The sequence below is a fragment of the Odontomachus brunneus genome, unplaced genomic scaffold (assembly GCF_010583005.1).
Source record: "Odontomachus brunneus isolate Ranch 3 - 2012 unplaced genomic scaffold, Obru_v1 Obru_scaffold_082, whole genome shotgun sequence".
Taxonomy (NCBI): domain Eukaryota; kingdom Metazoa; phylum Arthropoda; class Insecta; order Hymenoptera; family Formicidae; genus Odontomachus; species Odontomachus brunneus.
Window position 1 is genome coordinate 1,105,707 of NW_022639532.1, and position 20,059 is coordinate 1,125,765.

The following is a 20,059-nucleotide window of genomic DNA, read 5'->3' on the forward strand; positions in this document are numbered from 1 at the left end:
TTGTCTCAACTTCCCAAAGAAGCTATTGCATCAGTCCATTTATTTCAACGCATAGTTCGAAAATATCCCCGCATTATAGTTAAGAAGTTAGATTATATAAAATATTGAGAATAATTGAGATTACCTTGCAAGATTTTCATAGCCAGCAAATATCAAAGATGTTGGATTTGGCGTCAAGAAATTCTGTTTGGAGGATGACGTCCTGTTATGTTGCACTACGCTCCCGTTTCAAATTAAACAAGCGTTTCAAATTAAGCGGCTCGTAGCGAAGAACTTGGAACTAATGGCTGCGTTCAGCAGAGAAAGCTGCTTTGCAACTGTTATAAAATTCGTGTATCTGATTGAAGTATGCTCTTAATTTTGGTTGAATCCAAGAGCATGTACCAATCAGATTGACGAATTTTATAACAGTTGCAGAGCAGCTTTCTCTGTTGAACGCAGCCAATGGGTGCGTTCAACGAACTCAACAGTTGAGCAATTCGCCAATGTAATTGGTCTAGATTTCTAAAGGTGCCTTTACATGGGAGCACCGAGCGTTAAAGCGGTAGCCAATCAACGTGCCACTTTCCGCAAAAACTAGAAATATACTTCTGGGACTTGATACGTTGATTGGCTAACGCTTTAACGCTCGACGCTAGAACGCTTCCATGTATTGGCACCTTTATAGTAAGAACCAATAATCGCTGATTGCTCACTGAGCGCTTTTTCCGCTGAACATGCCCAATGTAAACGGTTTCTTAAATAAGGGATCCAATAACGTAATACATAGACCAAGCATTCCTATATTTCTGCTGTAGCAGCGAGTGAAGCTAGAAGTTGGCAGTTTAAAACAGAGAAAGTTGATTTGCCCCTAATGCTTTCTCATTCTATCATATAGAAAGAATATGGCCGCTGTCAGGTGCTATATGTAATGCAGTGCAGAATTAAAAAAAATAAAGCCGTATATTTCACTTATCTCGATATAAAATTGATATTTATAATATTTTATGCTATATATAAATAATCAAAGCAATTGCATTAATATATAGCACTTGACAGCGGCCATATTCTTTCTATACGATAGAATGAGAAAGCACTAGCGAGCACTAGAGAAAGCGCTTTAATTAACTTTCTCTGTTTTAAACTGCCAACTTCCGTTTTAAACTGCGGCTTCACTCGCTGTTACAACAGAAATATTATAGGAATACTTGGTTATGTATATACGTCATTGGGCATTTGAGCAGACTTTTTCTCTATACTGCTGAATGGCGTCAGGGATTCTGACAACCGCGTTTTTATGAAAATTCTTATTAACGTTTATTAAATAACAAATTTTTAGAATAATTAAAACTACGTTTTCTCACAACACCACTTTACATTTGAGATACTGGTTTAATGTCCAAAATATCCAATGCGTTCTCTAGAACAACTTGCAGCGCATACAACATGTATAATCTTGCAAACATTTTTGGGGCTAAATGGACACCTCCTTTCTGCAATTCAGAATACAAGGTAAAATAAACAACGTATAACTATTAAATATAGTAACTATACAATGCATAAAAAAGGAAGAGAAAACAATAAGTAAATTCTAAGTTTATATATATATATATATATATATATATATATATATATATATATATCATTCTCCCTTACCGTCAGAATTTTTATTTTCCGATAATATGAACTAAATTTTTGGCACAGTTGTGACAAGAATAAACAGATCATTTGCGGATGAATTTGAAAATTTGGCTCATATCTCAAGCAGTCCTGTAGCATTTGGGGATATCTAAAAATAAAATTATATACGAGTTCCCATTCCTCCTAAAAACAAATTAGACATTGTTAAAAAGCTTAAATTTTACATACAACTTTTCATGTTTTGGATATATAATATTGCTATTTTTGATAGTTTAGAACAATCTTTAACCTCTTGATGCAACTGTGAAAAATCCACATCGTCAATATTTGGTAAAAGAGGAAAATCGCCACATGATACCTTCAGATTGTATTCTGCTATAATCTTTGCTATCCTGGCAGTATTGTATAACACGAACAATGCACCTACAACATTCACATAATGTTTAATCATCAATACAGAGACAAGAATTTTTATTATCATATTGGTTACAAGTAAAAAAATAGAAGACAGTATAATTTATAATTTAATGCAACAAATAAGTAACTTTTAAAAATTAAATTATTAAAAATACAATAATTTATTGATGAAACGTACCTCTTGTGTTAGTAATGTGTCTGTCAGATTTAAAATTGTCATTCTCTATAACAATCGATCGACTAGGCTTCACAGACATTAATTCAAAGATCATAATAGCATGAGCCATATTGTGCAGAATGACATATTTCTCTGTGTTATGCTCATTTTCTTCAAAATTATGAAACATACTTTGAAAATTATTATCTATATAATCCATTCTGTCTTTTATGCATTGCTCCCATGTGAGATGTATTTCCTTTGTATTTGACTGTAGATTCTTTACAACACCACAAACATATTTTTTATATCCTTCCTCTATCAATCCCTCAGATCTTGTTGTAAATATATATTTACCAACACAGTCTTCATTTGATACCCTAGATTTTATGATTTCATCAAATAACTTTGGACATATAAAGAATGAAACAACTCAAATGTTTATATAATTAAATTACTTAAAAGAAAACTATAGGAATAGAGATTTAAATCTAGCTTAGTGTTACCTGTATCCATGTAGATTCAGTACTTTAGCAGTGATATTTCTCATTAGAAGTAGCCTCTGAGTAGTGAGGTTAGATTGCGCATCAGACTGATATCTTAAATCGAATACTTTATTATTTGCAATGACTTTTCCAAATGTTTTATTGCACTTAATAGCTATTTTAACGACGTTTGGAATAACATCTGCACGATTCAGATACAGGCAGACCTTTTCTTTCTGCAATGAACAATGTTGTATCCGTACGGACCAGTCGTTACTTTTAGATATCAACTGTTTAAAAACCTAAAATAAAATTCAATAAATCTGCAGTCTATTATTTAATTTTTTAATTAAAACGATATATGGTAGTCATATGGTAGTCATCATGTGTGTGATATTCATATATAATTTAGGTTAAGCTAGGTTAGATTAGGTTAGATTGAAATGTTTGTTTACCTCCTCGGATACGTCTGCGTCTGTATGATCTCTTTTTGAATCATATGCGTGTATAAAGTGTTGCAAAATAGTAGCACAATTTCTGTCGCAAACAACAAAACTCTTCCACGTATTGAAGCTATTAATAAAATGTAGTTCTCCATTTATTGCTAAGTTTTCGCTGTTTACTTTAATAACTGAGAAATTCTCATGTGCGCTGCCAGTGAGATAATGGACAATTTTGTTGATTAGCGATCTGCTGCAAAAATCTGTCCAACTTTCCATTGATAATTGTTAAATTGATAAGTAACTTTTGCTATCTTCCCGACTAATGACATTAGCAAGTGTTGACCGGCTACGCGTGATTACTTCGTGGCGGTCAAACGTGGTTTGCTGCGCCGATAAGGCAGATTGGTAGCCAGCATTTCGTAAAATCTTGCAATCCAAACGCTCAGATCACGAAGTGAATAATCAAAGTGTACTAATGTGCACATATTAGAAATTTTACCCGATTATCAATCGGTATATACACTTAATAAATTGCTGGAATTTACGATAAATAAACTGCTGATCGTATACAAGAGTACGTTGTACCATTTACGTTAGACACTACGGTGCAGAGGTTATGCAGTACACGTGCTTCAAACGTGGTTAAGCAACGTTTATTCATTGACGTAAAACATAATTCTTTTTATGGGAACCAAAATTTTTTATAAATTTTACAATCATGAGTTTTTCTGTGTATGAGTCACACGTCGCTTTATGTAACAACGAGCGTGTGATAATATACGATATTGAGAACGATATCGAAAATATTATAATCTTACCCGGTCTGGAGTCGAACAACAAGATAGACGTACACAACAATGTGGATATTGAGACCTATCATATGATAACATCTGTGGCGTTTTCGGAGGATGGAAGATACTTTGCGGTGTGTGCAAATCGCAAGCAGCTATGCCTGTATGAAACAAAGGACACAAAGCTTCTGTCTAATCGAACACTTCCCAGAGCTGCAAGTACGATGAGGTTCTCTCCAAACAACGATGTCGTGGTTGCTGATAAGTCTGGGGATGCCTACCTATTTTCTACTAGCTCTCCGATGGAAAATGGTGTTTTAATTCTGGGACATTTGTCGATGCTTCTTGATGTACTCGTCACACAAGATATGAAGCATATATTGACGACTGATAGAGATGAAAAAATTAGAGTTTCCATGTACCCCAACAGCTACAACATTGTATCTTACTGTTTGGGACATACCAAATTTGTGACAAATATCTCAGAGTTACCTCATGACAAAAGCATCTTAGTATCATGCGGTGGTGATGGAAATGTAAAATTATGGGACTACAAGCATGGGACTGAATTAATGTCTGTAAATTTTTGCGACAAAATATCCAAATGTGTGGTTGAGAAATTTAATCAAGATCTCCGTGATAATTGCTACAATGAGTATGTAGATGTGCTGCCTGTCAAACATATGAGAGTATCTTGTCTTGATAAAAGGGAATCTTTGATTGTAATAAGTTTTTACAGTAGTGAAGTATTATTAATTTACAGCATTACTAGTAATCAAGAAATACAAATGAAAGCTAATTACTTGGGATCCTTATCTATAGAACTTGAGCCAGTGAATTGCCTTCTACATAAACAGGATCTGTGGGTACTAACAGATATAGGACTAAAAGTATACAAATTCCAGGATAGTAGATTTGTTGCTCACGATACTTTGAATTGCGCAATGAAACATCTTAATAAATCCTGGGAAACTTTAAAAGATATTACCATTAAGCAGAATTTCTTTCCTATTTTATACAAGAGAAAGTTTGACAACGTACAGGAATATATGGAAAGGAAAAAAATTCGTCTCGCAGTTAGCAATGTACTGTAGATATTGTAATATTGTTTTTAGAAATATTATAAATACAGCCATTGTTCAGCACATTCACAAAATATGTAAATAAACATTTATGATAATTTAAATCTATCTTGATCATTCATCATCAAAGATGCATATTTTAAATTAAAGGTGCTAAATTGTGCCAATATTAACTGTATTGTACAAGTTTGTTAATGTTAACACTTATATGATCCAAATTGGACTATATAGAAATCAATATATTTAATATATGTGTCACTTTCAAAATATAAAATAGCGAATTACAGATTACACAGGCTTATAATCTAACTTAGATTCCAACTTCTTGTTGTCAGAAACCTTTCTGACAGCTTTCATAAAATCTTCTTGAATTACGTATTCTCTTTCTAATCGTATGGCAAACAGTCCTGCCTCTGTGCATACATTTCTTAGATCAGCCCCATTGAATCCATCAGAAAGTTTGACCACTGCCTCGTAATCTGTGTATTTAATCAGAGAAATGCCATTAATATAGTATTCACATCATAGTATGTACATCAAATACATGTAAGACACACAAGTATCTTACCAATTTCACCATGTTTAGCTATCGGCAAGGCATGTATCTTTAATATTTCCAGACGAGCTTGCTCATTTGGTAAAGGTATTTCAATTTTTCTATCCAGTCTTCCAGGTCGTAATAACGCAGGATCTAAAGTGTCAGGTCTATTTGTGGCCATTATCATTTTGACTTGGCCCAAAGAATCAAATCCGTCCATCTGATTCAACAATTCCATCAGAGTTCTCTGGATTTCTCGATCAGCACTGGTTCCTTCCGAAAATCTGCGGCCACCTATGCGCAATTGAATATGGATACATCCGTAATTCAAATTGAAATATTTCTATACTCACTATAAATATCGTGTATTCTCACCGATAGCGTCAATCTCGTCCATGAATATAATACATGGTTGATGGTCACGAGCATAATTGAACATTTCTCTGATCAACCTGGCAGATTCTCCGATATATTTATCGACAATTGCACTTGAGACAACCTTTAGGAAATTTGCATCTAACTGACTAGCAACAGCTCTCGCCAGTAACGTTTTCCCAGTGCCAGGAGGGCCATACAACAGGCATCCTTTGGGAGGAGTGATACCGACTCTTTGGAAGAGTTCAGGATTTAATAATGGCAATTCTATAACTTCACGCAGCTCGCGTATTTGTTCACTTAAACCACCAATCGCGGAATACGTGACGTCACCAGGATCTTCGTGAGACATGTTATAGACTAAAGGATCAACCTAGAAACAAAAAAAGATCAAATTTTTTAATATTTAAAATTAAAGAAATAATTTCTTCGTTCTTATATAAAGTAATTTTTTATATAAGAAATTAACAAGTTCCTCACTTCACGTGGTAGGTAGCGCATAATTGTCAGAGTTGTCATATCTAGAGCAACTCTGGTTCCAGATTTTAACTTGTTTTTATCCAACTGACGCCGACATCCAACAACATAACGTGGACCATTGGTTGCTTTCACAATAACTGAAAAGTTAAACACATAATTATTTCTTGTTCTGTACATATTGATAAGAATATGTATCATAATTTATATACATTAATTACTTACACTTCTCTTCTGTAAGTTGTTTCAGTACCTCTCCAACAATCTATAACATCCATAGTTAATCATTAAATAGACATTATATACATATTGGTACCTGTATTTTAAAATTATAACAAAAATCTACATACTTGTCCAACACTTTGTAACGCTTTCAAATCATTTTCAGATTTGTCATATTGCTTAGTCAGGTCTTTGAGATGTTCTCTCACTTAAAAGAGAAAAAACAAGTATCATGTTATTTTAGTAAAATGATCATTTCAAACATAATATATCATAAATGCATTAACATTATAAAAAGAAAACCTCTAAGAGCATAAAAATGATAAAAGGAAGTATAATGTAAGCAGGATGGAAGGACAATGAAAGGGTAGAATGCAAGATGAGGTTAAGTCTCTGATATTTTGTAAATACATTTTTTTTGATAAATTTGACAATCCCGACGAAAGCGTCTTACTTTCTTTAAGACGTGACTCTACTTCCTTGTGTTCCAAGAGCTTTTTTCGAAAATCTTGAAGGGCTTTTTCCCTTACGGAATCCATGGTGACCGCCATCTTCACTTATTTTGCTGTCTAACTGTCATCGAAAGTATGCTCACAGATGGGTGAGACGCGCGTTAAAAACGCGCACGAGAAGTGTGCGTTACAAGAGTGGTAGAGCGGTAGAGACAATATCAGAGGCAAAAATGTCACTATAGACCCTAGAAAGCGAGCTCTCCGATTGGATATCGATATGGCGTAATACGCACACGAACATACACTATACCAACGTCGATTATCAGAAGCGTGTGAATCATCAATTGGGACAGAACGCGCCTCTGTGGAGCAACTTTAGGGTCGAGCGACAGTTGCGCCGCAACTGACGTCTCTTTCGGTTCAGCGCTATCACGTCGACGATCACTGTGTACATATGTATTACCTGCCGCACGCGTATCTATGATTACTCAAGTTTGTATACGCGCACCACTCCCGCTACTGCGTGTCCGCGATTTCTGTGGAATTTCTAGGAGAGAACGTAATTCGGAGTATCGGTGAAATATCGACAAGTGCGCATCGACGTTCGAGCCATGGGGGACGCAGCGATGAACGTCGCAGCGTCCGGTGGCGGCGGCGGCGCCGGCGGCAGCGGCGGCAGCGGTCAACGTATCGTCAAAGAAGGCTGGCTCCAGAAACGCGGTACTGTCAACGACGTTTTCATAATATTTACGTTTTGCACAATGTTTGTTCGTCGCCATGTCCCCTACTGTCGCACGCTGTTCTCCACGTTGTTTCGCTAACGAGCGTATGTCACGCGCGGTCACAACTGTCACGAACTGTTGTGCTATCCTCGTTGACGCGATGCAAAAATACGATATCGCGGCTCAAACATGCGGAGCGCATCTGTATTTTCCTCTTGTCGATCTTAATTATCATACGGAACAACGATGAGAGACGTTGACAAAAATTCGCGACCGAGTCGAATCTCGCGCGTTACGTCCGCGTGACGTTTTCGCACAAGTTGGCCATCGGTGTGTTTTTATGTCACTTATGTGCGGTCGCGATGCGCATTTTATGGCGCACTATAGACGAAATATATGCGTTGGAATGCAACATTAAATGTCAATTAACTTTTCTCCTAGATATTGGCGTTCTTATCTGATTGTATTTTGTAATTTTAAATCTATTTTTGATGAGACTAGATGAGACTAGATGAGACTAGATAAGAGATATAATCATGAGAATAAAATATGTAAATTGTTAAAACAAAGAGCAGGTTGTATACATAGAGTTATTTATTTGCAGGTGAGCACATTAAGAATTGGAGGTCAAGATATTTTGTCTTGCGAGATGACGGTACACTGGTAGGATTCAAGGCAAAACCTGATCAACAAATGGCTACATCCGCACAGCCATTGAATAACTTCACAGTGCGTGGGTGCCAAATAATGTCAGTGGATAGACCTAAGCCGTATACTTTTGTTATCAGAGGCCTGCAGTGGACAACAGTAATTGAAAGGACATTTCATGTGGAAACTGAACAGGAAAGGGAAGACTGGGTGGCAGCAATCAGGTCTGCTCTTATCTATAGAAATTCCAAATGTTGACAAGTTCTCTTTGAGAACTCATGTTGACATGTCCTTTTCCATATTTCCTTTCACAGATATGTAGCAGATAGATTAGCAAATGAAGAACATCAGCAGCAAGAACAACCACAAATGCAACAATCTTCCTCTTCGGAAGATGTTGATATGGAATCATCAATAGGTACTAGGTCTGATTCCTGCACTTCTTTAGGTGTTGTATCTACAGATATAGACGGTGGTAGTATCGATGAATTATCAGCAAAATTCAGTGTACAAGGAACTTCAAGTAGTAAAAGTTCTGGTAAAAAGAAAGTAGTAAGTTACATTGCTTATCTTTGTAATCTTATCTAATCATTTCTAGACCTTTCTAAACCTATTGCTGAGTATGCTGAATAATATGTGTTTATATTAGAGAATCTCTTATCTGAAAATTATCTCTTTTTCATGAGTTATCTACATAAGTTATTTATTGTATGTTTCAGACACTCGAGAATTTCGAATTTTTAAAAGTTTTGGGGAAAGGTACGTTCGGGAAGGTAATTCTATGTAGAGAAAAAGCAACAGGGCATTTATACGCTATCAAAATCTTGAGAAAAGAAGTTATTATTCGTAAAGATGAAGTGGCGCACACACTTACTGAAAATAGAGTATTACGTACTACGAGTCATCCTTTTTTAATTGTATGTTAATTATATATAAAGTACCTCGTTAATAAGTTAAAGTTAGATAAGTTAATCTTATCAAATATTTTATGTTGTTATTTCATAATATACAATCTATTTTTGTCATGTTACATGACATAGCTATACGTGAAATTAATTTTTTTATAAATTTTCAGTCCTTGAAATATAGTTTTCAAACAGCGGATAGGCTGTGTTTTGTTATGGAATATGTAAATGGTGGCGAGCTATTTTTTCACTTGAGTCGGTCGCGAGTGTTTGGCGAAGACCGTACTCGATTTTATGGTGCAGAAATTATATCGGCCCTTGGTTATTTGCACTCGCAAGGCATTATATACCGTGATCTCAAATTGGAAAATCTCCTTCTGGATAAAGACGGACATATAAAAATTGCTGACTTTGGTTTATGTAAAGAAGACATTACATATGGTTTGTATTATTCGTAAGCTGGAAAATAGAGTAAAGTTAATGATGTTAAACAAATCTTAATACAATTTCACAAAAGAGAAATATATATATATATGTGTGTGTGTGTGTGTGTGTGTGTGCGTGTGTGTGTGTGTTGCGTGTGCGTGCGTGTGTGTGTGTGTTTGCGTGTGCGTGCGTGTGTGTGTGTTTGCGTGCGCGCGCGTGTGTGTGTGTGCGTGCGTGCGTTTATAGGAAGAACAACAAAGACCTTTTGTGGAACCCCAGAGTATTTGGCACCAGAAGTACTCGAGGATAATGATTACGGGCGAGCTGTAGATTGGTGGGGTGTGGGTGTAGTCATGTATGAAATGATGTGTGGCCGATTACCTTTTTACAACAGAGATCATGAAAAGCTGTTTACGCTTATTTTATTGGAAGAAGTAAGGTTTCCTAGAACGATTAGCAACGAAGCAAGGGATATGCTCGGTGGTGAGTGTTACTAATAAAACTCTCGTGGCCATAGTGTTCTCGAGTCAGAAGATTGACACGCATTATTTTCACACAGGTTTGTTAATAAAGGACCCAAGTAGAAGATTAGGCGGTGGACCTAACGATGCGAAGGATATCATGAACCACGCGTTCTTCTCGTGTATCAATTGGACGGACCTCGTTCAGAAGAAGATTCCTCCTCCTTTTAAGCCGCAAGTGACTTCTGATATTGACACTCGATATTTTGATAGTGAATTTACCGGCGAAAGTGTTGAACTTACACCTCCAGATCAAGGCTGTTTAGGTAGTGGAGGAGGTCTGAATTCTATAGCAGAAGAACAAGAACATTTCCCCCAGTTTTCATACCAAGACAGTCACTCTGCGGCAACTTCTTCCATTGTTTCTATTAATCACTGACAGTGTCAAGTGTCTCGCTTAATTAATATAACGAGATGTGTGGTTTTCAATGCATGAAAAATCTCAAACAGAAACATCTGATTACAATATGTATCCGACGATTGTCTGCGAAGCTTAAAGCTTTCCCAATAGGCAGATGAATCAAATTATCTTTCTTTATGATGCTTTTTTTTAACGCATCCTATGAGATCGTCACACATATCTCCAACGGCGAATTAGATTTATGCGTATAAGTGTGCGCGCGCATATAACACCTATACACATAACTATTCATTAAAATTATATATGGCAAAATGTATACTGTAAGATTAGATCGATATAGTACGATTAATACTTGCTGCATAAGCTTGAAGGATTACGACAGGGATTAAATTACGTTCTCAATTGAATCAAGTTAACTAAAGCTCCTTGAGACACGTATTGTGAATATTGAACAGTTTTCTCGTCTTAAAGGAACGTGTGGTAATAAGTATAATCTTGTGTTTAACAAAACCAACGCTTGACACTTTCCAAATTTGCTGTCACTGTTTATTATCTTATTATCTGTTTATTATCTTATTTATGAAGAGGCAGTTCTTGATCCTTTTTAATCCGGTAGATGACTTACGGCAGATGCCAAAGTAGAAAATTAAAAATGGCAAAAGGCCAATAAAGAAGAACAAGAAGGAAGTGGTTTATCTATTGTGAAAGTAGAATTGTAGAAAAAAATCAGCTTTAATTGAACGAATTGTATAAATTCGGAAGATCACTTTTTTAGCCTTATAAAGTTATTATTATGACTGGCAATAATTGGAGATGTGCGAGTATTCGAAACTAGCGGAATGTGCGAGTCGTATCGAGTTCGGCATACTTGTTCGAAATGTTCGTCTATTTTTGGAATTATTTGCAAAGAGGAAATCGTTTGGAGGAAGCTCATGGCTTGAAATATTTTCCGCCTATTCTATAAGAATTTCCCTCTAAGAGATATCTATTGGGATAGTTCTTTAATCGTGATAAGTAGCAAAAGGCGAAAAATGAGGCGAAATACAATATTGTGCGCGAATAATTCGTTGATTTATCATGAAAACGAAATTGTTGCCAGATAGTATAGTTATTGGTACAAAATCATTTGTGCATAATTGTGATTAAAGTGCTTAGCATATATAATCATTCTTTAATGCGAGTAATATTGTTACACTTGAATGCGAATACGAAAATATAAAATAATCATACAGTCAGTTTAATTGTCCTATCTTTAAATCTATCGAAACTAGTCACAATCTTTATATCGTTTAGGTAAACTATTCCACACATGCTTACGAAAGTTCAAAACTGGTTAATATATATAAGAATATGAATTTAAGAAATTTGTAGTCGCAACTATGAGCGCGGTTCAAGATTTATTCGAAGTCAGATCATACGTGATATGTCAAAGTGAAGAAACTCACACATTTCTAATTATAACATAAATTTTTAATCGAAACATTCGTTTTCCTAATAAAGTCAAGCTATTCGTTATGTATCTTTATATATCATTGAATAGTAATTGTGAGTTAGATGGAAATATGAAATCTTATATACACTAATACTATATACATATATATATATAATACTATAATAAAATTATACATATATATATATTTATATTTTAACAATTAAAGGATTATATTGTACGCGTCTTGCATTTACTAATTTTTTACTCGCACATACGTAAATTATACTAATTTATTCATGCATATATTTCAATTGTGGCAGTTACACATTTAACAAAATGTGTGTACTAAATTCAAATTATATTATCATATAATACATAAATGAAATTAATGAATAACTTCACTTTTACTAACGATACTTATTTCACATATGTGTAATATCTTCATGTGTTTATTTTTTGCTTTGTTGCACGGCATTCATTATACTAAATTTATGTCATTATTCTGTAGAAACGTCTGCGTAAAGTGGCCAAGGTTTTTCTTTCACCAGCCAAACTCTGTCCAAGACAGCGCCGTCTTTATCATCGGATACCTATTGTACAATAGAAACAAGATTTACAATTAAGACACACAAGATATGATATTTTCTTCTATACTATCATATAACGTACTTGTTCTAGATAAATATGAGTTTTATTAAATATTTTCATTCTGGTGTATCCATAGTCTGAGCTACGGAATGCAGACCAATTTGGTGGTTTTGGGATAAATTTCTCTCGACCTTCTTTGCAACCAGCCGATCCAGTAACTATATGTACTGGTGCTTTGTAATTTTTATATGGCTCCTCATAACTACCGTTATATACCTGCAATTACAATTTTTATAATTACTATGAATTTTCCACAAAAAAGAAAAAAATAATATTGAGTGACAGATACTTGGAAGTTATACATGGGCCACATTCTTTCATAACTATGTTCGTGCGCCCATATCTCTAAATCTACTTTATGCTTGAAAAACAAATCTTCCAGCCCGAACCAATTAAGAAAGGGTAATCCAACTCTGATCAAACTTTGATGGTTAGTGCAGTCATCTGCATTTGCATTGCTGCAATACATTGGTCTGTGCCCAAATGTTACTATCCATGGCCGTTGATTCCTGCAACCGTAAATTCTCTATCAGTTTTTATTCTTATTAAGATTTAATTGATAATATACCTTGCTTCGGGCTTGTTAGCTTCCTGTAGATCCTTTTCCAACCATTCATATTGCTTAACCACTTGTTTTATGCCATAATTCATAAAATAATAAGCTTCAGTTTCTATTGCTACAAAATGTACAGGACCTAGGTTAAAACTATACCACAAGCCTTCTGAATCACCAGGCATTGTAAATCGTGCCCTAGAAAATCATTAAAATGGTATACATTTTCTGTCAACAAGTGAAATTAGCCGCTTAAACATACCTGTAATTGCTAAAATTGTATCTTTCTTCATGGTTACCAGGCACAGTCATGTACGGTATATAAGCAGCAACAGATTCAATCTGCCGCATAAATTCATCACCTACACGTGCGTCATCAGTGTGCATATCATAAGCAAAATCACCAACATGGATGGCTGCATCGTATAAACCACGTTCTGTCTCTTCTTGCAATCGTGACAAACTCTGCGCATTCTCATTGCCCATGTCACCAAATAACACTATCTGTGGTGACCAATTTATAGAATCTTTAGGTGCAGTCTTCATATAAAATACATTTGACCATCCATAGTGACTGCCACAACGGTATACTGGTAATAAGAGACAAGATATTACTACTGAAAATATAGCAATAATAATGAAACACCATAATGTATCTTACTGTATCTGCTGTCGGGATTTAAATTTTTCAGCCATACTCTATGAATATATTGTCTCTGCTTTTCAACTCCACCATCAATAAAAAGAGTAGAATTTCCCTTAACTTGCAAAACAAATCCACCTATGCCATATTCTACTAGTGATTCTTTAGTGTCATTTCTTGTGCTCCATGTTACAACAATATCATGAATATTATCTGAAAATTATATACAGAATATGATCTGTATTAATCATTATTAGCATTTTTAGTTGCTATTATTTAAAGAGAAATACAAAAAGATCTGTAAATATATCTCTTATTAAGAGTACAAATCTTACATCTCATTGTGTATTCATATATTTTAAATAATGAGTAATAACAATGAGTAAACAGTAAAAGACAATGAGCATATTAAAATGACAACTTACCTCCATAGGAAAGATGTACAGCTTCTGGCTGATAATATAACACACCAAACACAGTGGAAAGGAAGGATAAAATTATAAACGTAATATGTAGAAGCATCTTATCTACAAAAAATGAAAAAATATCATTAAATGATAAGTTTTATATTTGGTTATTACCATACTATGTATATGTATATATATATTTTATATATATATATATATATATATATATATATATATATATATATATATTAGAACAATATTTCGCTTTATTACGCGCACGAATTAATTTACACTTAGAAATAATTTATGATTATAAAAGTATTATACCTATCTCTGTTTGTATGTCGATCGTGTCATGCACAACTGTCTCCAAAGAGTGATACGAGGCAATCACATTCCTGTATGTACATGTATTGGAAACAAAGAGAATTTACGCATTAACTTAGACTCATGTTGTTGATAACCGCTTATCGTATCTAATTAGTGCTTCAACCATGATAAAATACTTGACTCTTGTTTCCGGCAATAACACTGACCGATAAAACGATACGGCTCTGCTCTAAAAAATTTCCTCGCGACACCGCTTGATGGCGCCATACAGTCTGTTAAGCGCGCACACGATTGGCTGTTACTTCAAAAATGTAGTTTGCAGATCTTTACTTCGAACCGCCACCATCATTACCAACAAATCCAGGTCGTAGAGCACGACTCAACTGACTTTTATTTTCAAAGAGGCTGGCGGATTCGAGACTTTTGATATTAGATGGTTACTGTAATATTATAAGGTAATTGATTATTCCCAATGTTTTATATCTGTATCAGTCAGAGAAACTTTAACTTTTCAAGTAGTATGACTTAATAATATATCAGACAACTCGGTTCAAATGTGCGACTTAGATATAGGTTAGGAAGATCTTTATTATTAAATATGAAATTCTTCATATAATATGTATATATTATTGTATATGTTATTGTATATGTTATTGTAATTGAAACAATCCAGTTTGTCTACTAGGAATTGATTCTTCTACGTAAAAATGCATATGCACGATGCGTTTATTATAAGAGAAAGGGATTTATCGTCAGCAAAATGAAAACAATACAATCGTGTCACGAACAGAGGTGCAAATTTTAGACAGCACAAATCTTCCAAGGGACATCCTGAGGACACAAGGACGTCCACAAGATTTTCCTGGAGGTGTGTGCTATCTAAGACTGAATGATTAATAATGATTTATAAGCGCGATTGTGAATCTGCAAATTCAAGACATTTAATCGTACATACTAGCATGGAATCGTCATATGGTCAGGAATTAAATCGAAATATACGATTTACTAGTTTCGCTTCAGCGAGATCGAAGAAGGATCTTTTAAATGAAATTCAAGCACGTAACTCGCTTTACGATTATCCGTTATACGGCGTTACGATTATACGAATTATTATTAATTCGTATTTAAAATCAAATGTTGTCGTCGATCGTAGACAATGGGGCGACGCTGATTCCGTACGACTTTACCGCGATAACGCAATTACATAAGACGGAAGCTGGAGAAAGGAGACGTGTATGTATATGCGACCGAGCGGGAGAGAGAAAGCAGAAAGGCAGTTACCGAACTAACATCCCCTATATTGATCTTACGGTCTTGCAGTTCTCTCTGTCCCGCCTTCGGTTTGCACGCGTTTCCTGTGCACGTGCACCTGCAGGAACGTGCGAGGATCTCGCGGCTCCCTGAGGGATAAACAGGCATTAGAGTCTATCAGATATCATATTCATTTTAAAGTTGGTCCCGTTGGAATCCCCCAAAACTTCTTAAATTACCGTGTGAAGATTCTTGAAATATTTGTGCACGAATAGAATCTATGTAAAAGTAATTCGATAATAAGCAAGATGTTGTTTTTATCAGTAATATTTTACTGTTCAATTTCAAAGATAGAAACGATTATCCGTGTATCGAAATTATAACAGCTAGCATCATCTTCCTGGGTTATAACAATGTGTTGATGCATAGGAAAAAGAATATTCGTGTTTGTAGAATCTCTTAATCTTTAATTAAAACGAATATAATGAAATTAACACAATCATTTTCTCATATATAACCAATAATATTCTTGCTTATATATGAGAAAATGATTGTGTTAATTTGACTATATTCATCTTTTATTTTTCTATGACACACTCGTATCTTTAAATGCAGTTTCTGCAGTGACAGGTTGATTCTATCGCTTATCTCTATCTATTGTTTGCTATCACTTTATTCGCCTATGTACTGTGAAAAGTGTAATAAGAAAATGACGAGAGTAGCGAACTCGTCCCCATCGATCGTTAATCAGTTCGAAAGCATCTCGAGTCGTGTAATAGAAGTGCAGTGTTCCACGTCAAAAATGAAGAGATCGCGCGGAATAATGGTTTTCCATTTAACTTCCGTCAGAGGAAACTTTCCTCTGAAAGTCATTAAAGGAGCCGTAGTCAACAAAAGCAGTCGATAAAACGGCGCTCTCCGTGTTTTTCGTCGCACGACAGATAACGCCAGCGGTGACTTCGGGGACGCGTCGGCGTAATTCTCGCGATTTCCGTGGGATGCCCCTCCTTCCTTCACCGGCACTTCGCAGCTCGGGAACGATTGGTCCTTTGCGTTATTTATCGTTTATACATAGGAGAAATATATCGAGAGCTCGCGGGACGACAAATGGGATGTACAGCGTGAAGGTTGCGACGGGCTCGGAAGTCGAAGACCGGGGGTTGCCGCCAACGGGACGACGCCGGCGCGTTACCGACGCCACTGACGCCGCTTCGTGGCGAGGGTTGAAGGCGCTTCGGCTCGTGAGAGACGGCGGTGTGTCGCAGGGCTGCCGCCGCCGTCGGTCAACGCGCACGCACACGGGTTCACACCCATCGCTGCGGGTGTGCGTCCCGTTCCCTTCTGAGGCCTCGCGACGTCGCCGCGGCTCGGTGGAACGCGAGACGGACCTCCACCCCCGCTCGGTTAGTTAACTCGCGTTTCGGCCGGGGGTGACGTTGCGCCGCAAGTGCCGAGGTGCATACCGTGCGTCCGATTAGCAGGGTGGAGGTTGCGTACCGTCGTGACGGGAGAGGACGTAAGAAATCTAGAGCAGTGCGTGCATCACACAATCGCGAGATCCGTGCGAATACGAGGGAGGAGAGCAGCGCGAGGAAGACGATCGCGCGAGCGGGAATTGCCGTCAGTGTCGCTCTCAACGTCCAAAGAGAAGTCCGTTCGAGGCGAGAAGCTCGCAGAGTCGCGGAGCTCCGATTCGCGAGGAAAACCGGGCTGTCTAGAGTGGGATTCCCTTCGCGCGTCCTTCGCCGAGATATAGGTACGAACGGTCCAACTGCGAGGAGAAACTCCGTCTCGGAATCACAAGAGCGCGAGCAAGGTTGGGACATGTCGGTGACGCGGTAATGTCGATCGCGGGATCCTCGCCTTCCTCCTCGTCGTTCTCCTCCGTCGTCGTCCTCCTCGTCGTCGTCCTCGTCGTCGTCGTCGTCGTCGTCGCCGCCGCGCTACCTGGAGTGACCAGCAGAGGCGGCACACCGGAGAAGTGTACGGACGGCGCGACGGAGCAGCTCCCAGAGTCCTCGTTGCGTCAAGAGTAGCGCGAGAAGGGGACGCGAGTAGCGCGTTAAGGGAGCGAGGAGAATCGCGCGCGATGCTGTCGATCGTCGGCGGGGAGTCCCGCTGGAAGACCGGGACGTCGTGCTCGATCCCTACGCTGCTGGCCCGATGCCTCGTAACGATCGTCGCCGACGTACGGCCGCACGAGAGGTGGTAGCGCTATAACGCGCGCAGCGGGATCGTAGGAGCAGCAGCAGCAGCAGCAGCAGCAGCTCGTCGTCGTCGGAGGTGTACGCGCTTCCGGCGCCGTGCACCGGCACGGCCGATGCGGTGGATGCGCTACGACGGGACGATGGCCGGCGATGCGAGCACGGAAGCGGCGTTAGTCGAAGCGGTGATCAATAAGACGCAAGCCGCGAGATTGTGAACCGGCGATCGCTATTCTTCCACGCCGAGGCTCGCGAGGAACGTCGTCGTAAGGATGTAGGGGGGCCCGCGCTATCGGGCCTCGTGGAGGCGCCGCGCATCCTCTCGCTCTCCTCTCGACGACGGGCCGATATCGAGGACGATATCTAACGAACGAGGAAATCGCGGCTTTTGCCGGACTGGCGAGCGTAGACGAGGGGGAAGAGTTTCAAGAAGAAAAGGGAAAGATAAACGCGAGCGGCGAGTGTCGAACGTAAGAGATAATTATGTGTTCCTTAGTCCATCTCTTAGATGGCTTCTCGTTATCGAACGTGTACCGTATTTCTCTCTCGTCGTAGTAGAGATTTTCTTATAACCACCCTCGTGTGGAGCATAGATGCCTTAGTGTTCGTTTAACGGAGAGAAAGAGAGAGAGAGAGAGGGAAAAAAGAAGAAAGAAAGAGTTCCTCCGATTCAACGATCTTCGCGCGACATATAATCGTCAAAGGCGCGGTTACATGCACGTTACGCCATACGGTAGAATCACTCGGCGCAAGAGGAGAAAAGGAGAGAGAGCGAGAGAGAGAGAGAGAGAGAGAGAGAGAGAGAGAGAGAGGCGAGCGCGGAAAGCGAGCCGGGTGAGAAAAGTGCGTTTCGCCGCGTCGCGAAAAATATAAAGCGTCGTGTGTTGGCGGCCAAAGTAGGTCACGAGGTCGATACTAATACACGAAGTGAGAAGATGCAAGAGGAAACCGGGAAAATGGCATGTGCTAACGACGTTAATAACGGCGGACCGATTTTTCGGGGCGGACCCGCCGTACGCCCGTAGTGCGAAGTAATTAGTGATTTACCGTGCACGTTGCGCGCGTCATTTGCGCGAAGTGCCCCCCCGAGGTAATCTAATAGCGGACTACCCCCCTCTGCCCCCCTCGCCCCTCCCCCCGTCGTGTACGGAGGATAATTACTAGCGAAAATGGTCGATCTAGGAGGATACATTATTATACTGACGAACGACGACGGGAAGATCAGGTTGTACGGTACGTATGTAGTCGCTGCCGCTGCGTTAACGCCGATGACGCGTGACGACGCGGACGACGCGAACGAGTTGTCCGACATCCGACGAATGCAAACATTTCGCGCGCGCGTGTGTGTGTACGCGACGATGAAACGTTTGGCGTCGCGACATTCGTAAATATTTGAGACGTATGATGCAATTTGACCGTGTTTCCCGTCGAATCAAATCTTCCGGAATATTCAAGTGTCCTGCACTTTGAACCCGCGCATTCCAAACGCGTTTGTGTTTGCCCCGTAACTTTGTTTCATCCGTCACGCACGTGACTCCGAACGCGCGATTCGTATCGGCCTGATGAATATTTACTGAACGAATGCGTCTCGTTCGGGGCCCGTGTTAATAGTTACCGCTCTTGAAATTCGTTTCAAGTGGGATACTCGGGTTTGAATCCGGATTCGAATAAGAGTTTTCCGGCTGAATTGCGCTCATAGACACAAATGTCGCGTGTATCGTAATTCAACTTGGAAAAATTTGGTTCTAACGCTGAATAGAAATCTGAGGCCCGTGTCAGTAGTCGTTAAAGTAAAAGTATCAATTGCCGGACACGTATCTAATCCTGAACATTCTTATTTGGTATTTAAATACGAATATTTAAACTTTTAACATAGAATGTATATACATATATATATATATATATATATATATATATATATATATATATATATATATATATATATATAT

The 20,059-nt window shown here is 38.2% G+C and overlaps 6 protein-coding genes across 12 annotated transcripts in view; 3 read left to right on the forward strand and 3 right to left on the reverse strand.

Moving 5' to 3' along the window:
- Positions 1-1,351: 1,351 nt before the first annotated feature.
- Positions 1,352-3,431, reverse strand: LOC116847743. Of its 2 annotated transcripts, XM_032823064.1 has the most exons (6): positions 3,135-3,431; positions 2,701-2,981; positions 2,216-2,574; positions 1,910-2,043; positions 1,636-1,803; positions 1,352-1,472 (listed from the first exon to the last, which is right to left on the reverse strand). In XM_032823064.1, the coding sequence occupies exons 1-6, from the start codon at positions 3,396-3,398 to the stop codon at positions 1,353-1,355; spliced, it is 1,326 nt and encodes a 441-aa protein (XP_032678955.1). In that variant the 5' UTR covers positions 3,399-3,431; the 3' UTR covers position 1,352. The 2 variants fall into 2 exon arrangements, with proteins under 2 accessions (XP_032678955.1, XP_032678956.1); XM_032823065.1 differs by lacking the exon at positions 1,352-1,472 and having other exon boundaries at positions 1,636-1,768; positions 1,849-2,043.
- A 374-nt stretch (positions 3,432-3,805) lies between these two features.
- LOC116847747 (tRNA (guanine-N(7)-)-methyltransferase non-catalytic subunit wdr4) lies at positions 3,806-5,099 on the forward strand. Its single transcript, XM_032823069.1, has one exon. The coding sequence runs from the start codon at positions 3,841-3,843 to the stop codon at positions 5,005-5,007; it is 1,167 nt and encodes a 388-aa protein (XP_032678960.1). The 5' UTR covers positions 3,806-3,840; the 3' UTR covers positions 5,008-5,099.
- A 114-nt stretch (positions 5,100-5,213) lies between these two features.
- On the reverse strand, positions 5,214-7,158 carry LOC116847746 (26S proteasome regulatory subunit 10B). The gene is made up of 7 exons (XM_032823068.1): positions 7,062-7,158; positions 6,736-6,815; positions 6,611-6,650; positions 6,389-6,525; positions 5,909-6,281; positions 5,564-5,827; positions 5,214-5,474 (listed from the first exon to the last, which is right to left on the reverse strand). Exons 1-7 carry the CDS (start codon positions 7,156-7,158, stop codon positions 5,284-5,286), a joined length of 1,182 nt encoding a protein of 393 aa, XP_032678959.1. The 3' UTR covers positions 5,214-5,283.
- A 512-nt stretch (positions 7,159-7,670) lies between these two features.
- On the forward strand, positions 7,671-11,877 carry LOC116847742 (RAC-beta serine/threonine-protein kinase B). The gene is made up of 7 exons (XM_032823063.1): positions 7,671-7,779; positions 8,386-8,653; positions 8,744-8,981; positions 9,149-9,346; positions 9,505-9,775; positions 10,007-10,243; positions 10,320-11,877. The coding sequence occupies exons 1-7, from the start codon at positions 7,671-7,673 to the stop codon at positions 10,658-10,660; spliced, it is 1,662 nt and encodes a 553-aa protein (XP_032678954.1). The 3' UTR covers positions 10,661-11,877.
- Positions 11,878-12,346: 469 nt separating this feature from the next.
- Positions 12,347-14,879, reverse strand: LOC116847744 (acid phosphatase type 7). 2 transcript variants are annotated; one of them, XM_032823066.1, is made up of 8 exons: positions 14,653-14,879; positions 14,344-14,445; positions 13,937-14,131; positions 13,538-13,865; positions 13,291-13,473; positions 13,012-13,231; positions 12,744-12,938; positions 12,347-12,664 (listed from the first exon to the last, which is right to left on the reverse strand). In XM_032823066.1, exons 2-8 carry the CDS (start codon positions 14,438-14,440, stop codon positions 12,572-12,574), a joined length of 1,311 nt encoding a protein of 436 aa, XP_032678957.1. In that variant the 5' UTR covers positions 14,441-14,445; positions 14,653-14,879; the 3' UTR covers positions 12,347-12,571. The 2 variants fall into 2 exon arrangements, with proteins under 2 accessions (XP_032678957.1, XP_032678958.1); XM_032823067.1 differs by lacking the exon at positions 14,653-14,879 and having other exon boundaries at positions 14,344-14,464.
- A 171-nt stretch (positions 14,880-15,050) lies between these two features.
- LOC116847740 (serine-rich adhesin for platelets-like) overlaps positions 15,051-20,059 on the forward strand; it is a 74,971-nt gene continuing 69,962 nt past the window's right edge. For 2 of the 5 annotated variants that reach the window (XM_032823052.1, XM_032823054.1), the window contains exon 1: positions 17,182-19,343. In XM_032823052.1, the coding sequence (XP_032678943.1) occupies positions 19,280-19,343 (64 nt within the window). In that variant the 5' untranslated portion in view covers positions 17,182-19,279. Of the gene's footprint in view, positions 15,111-17,181; positions 19,344-20,059 lie in introns of those variants that run through there. The other 3 variants (XM_032823059.1, XM_032823056.1, XM_032823060.1) reach the window with 3 other exon arrangements.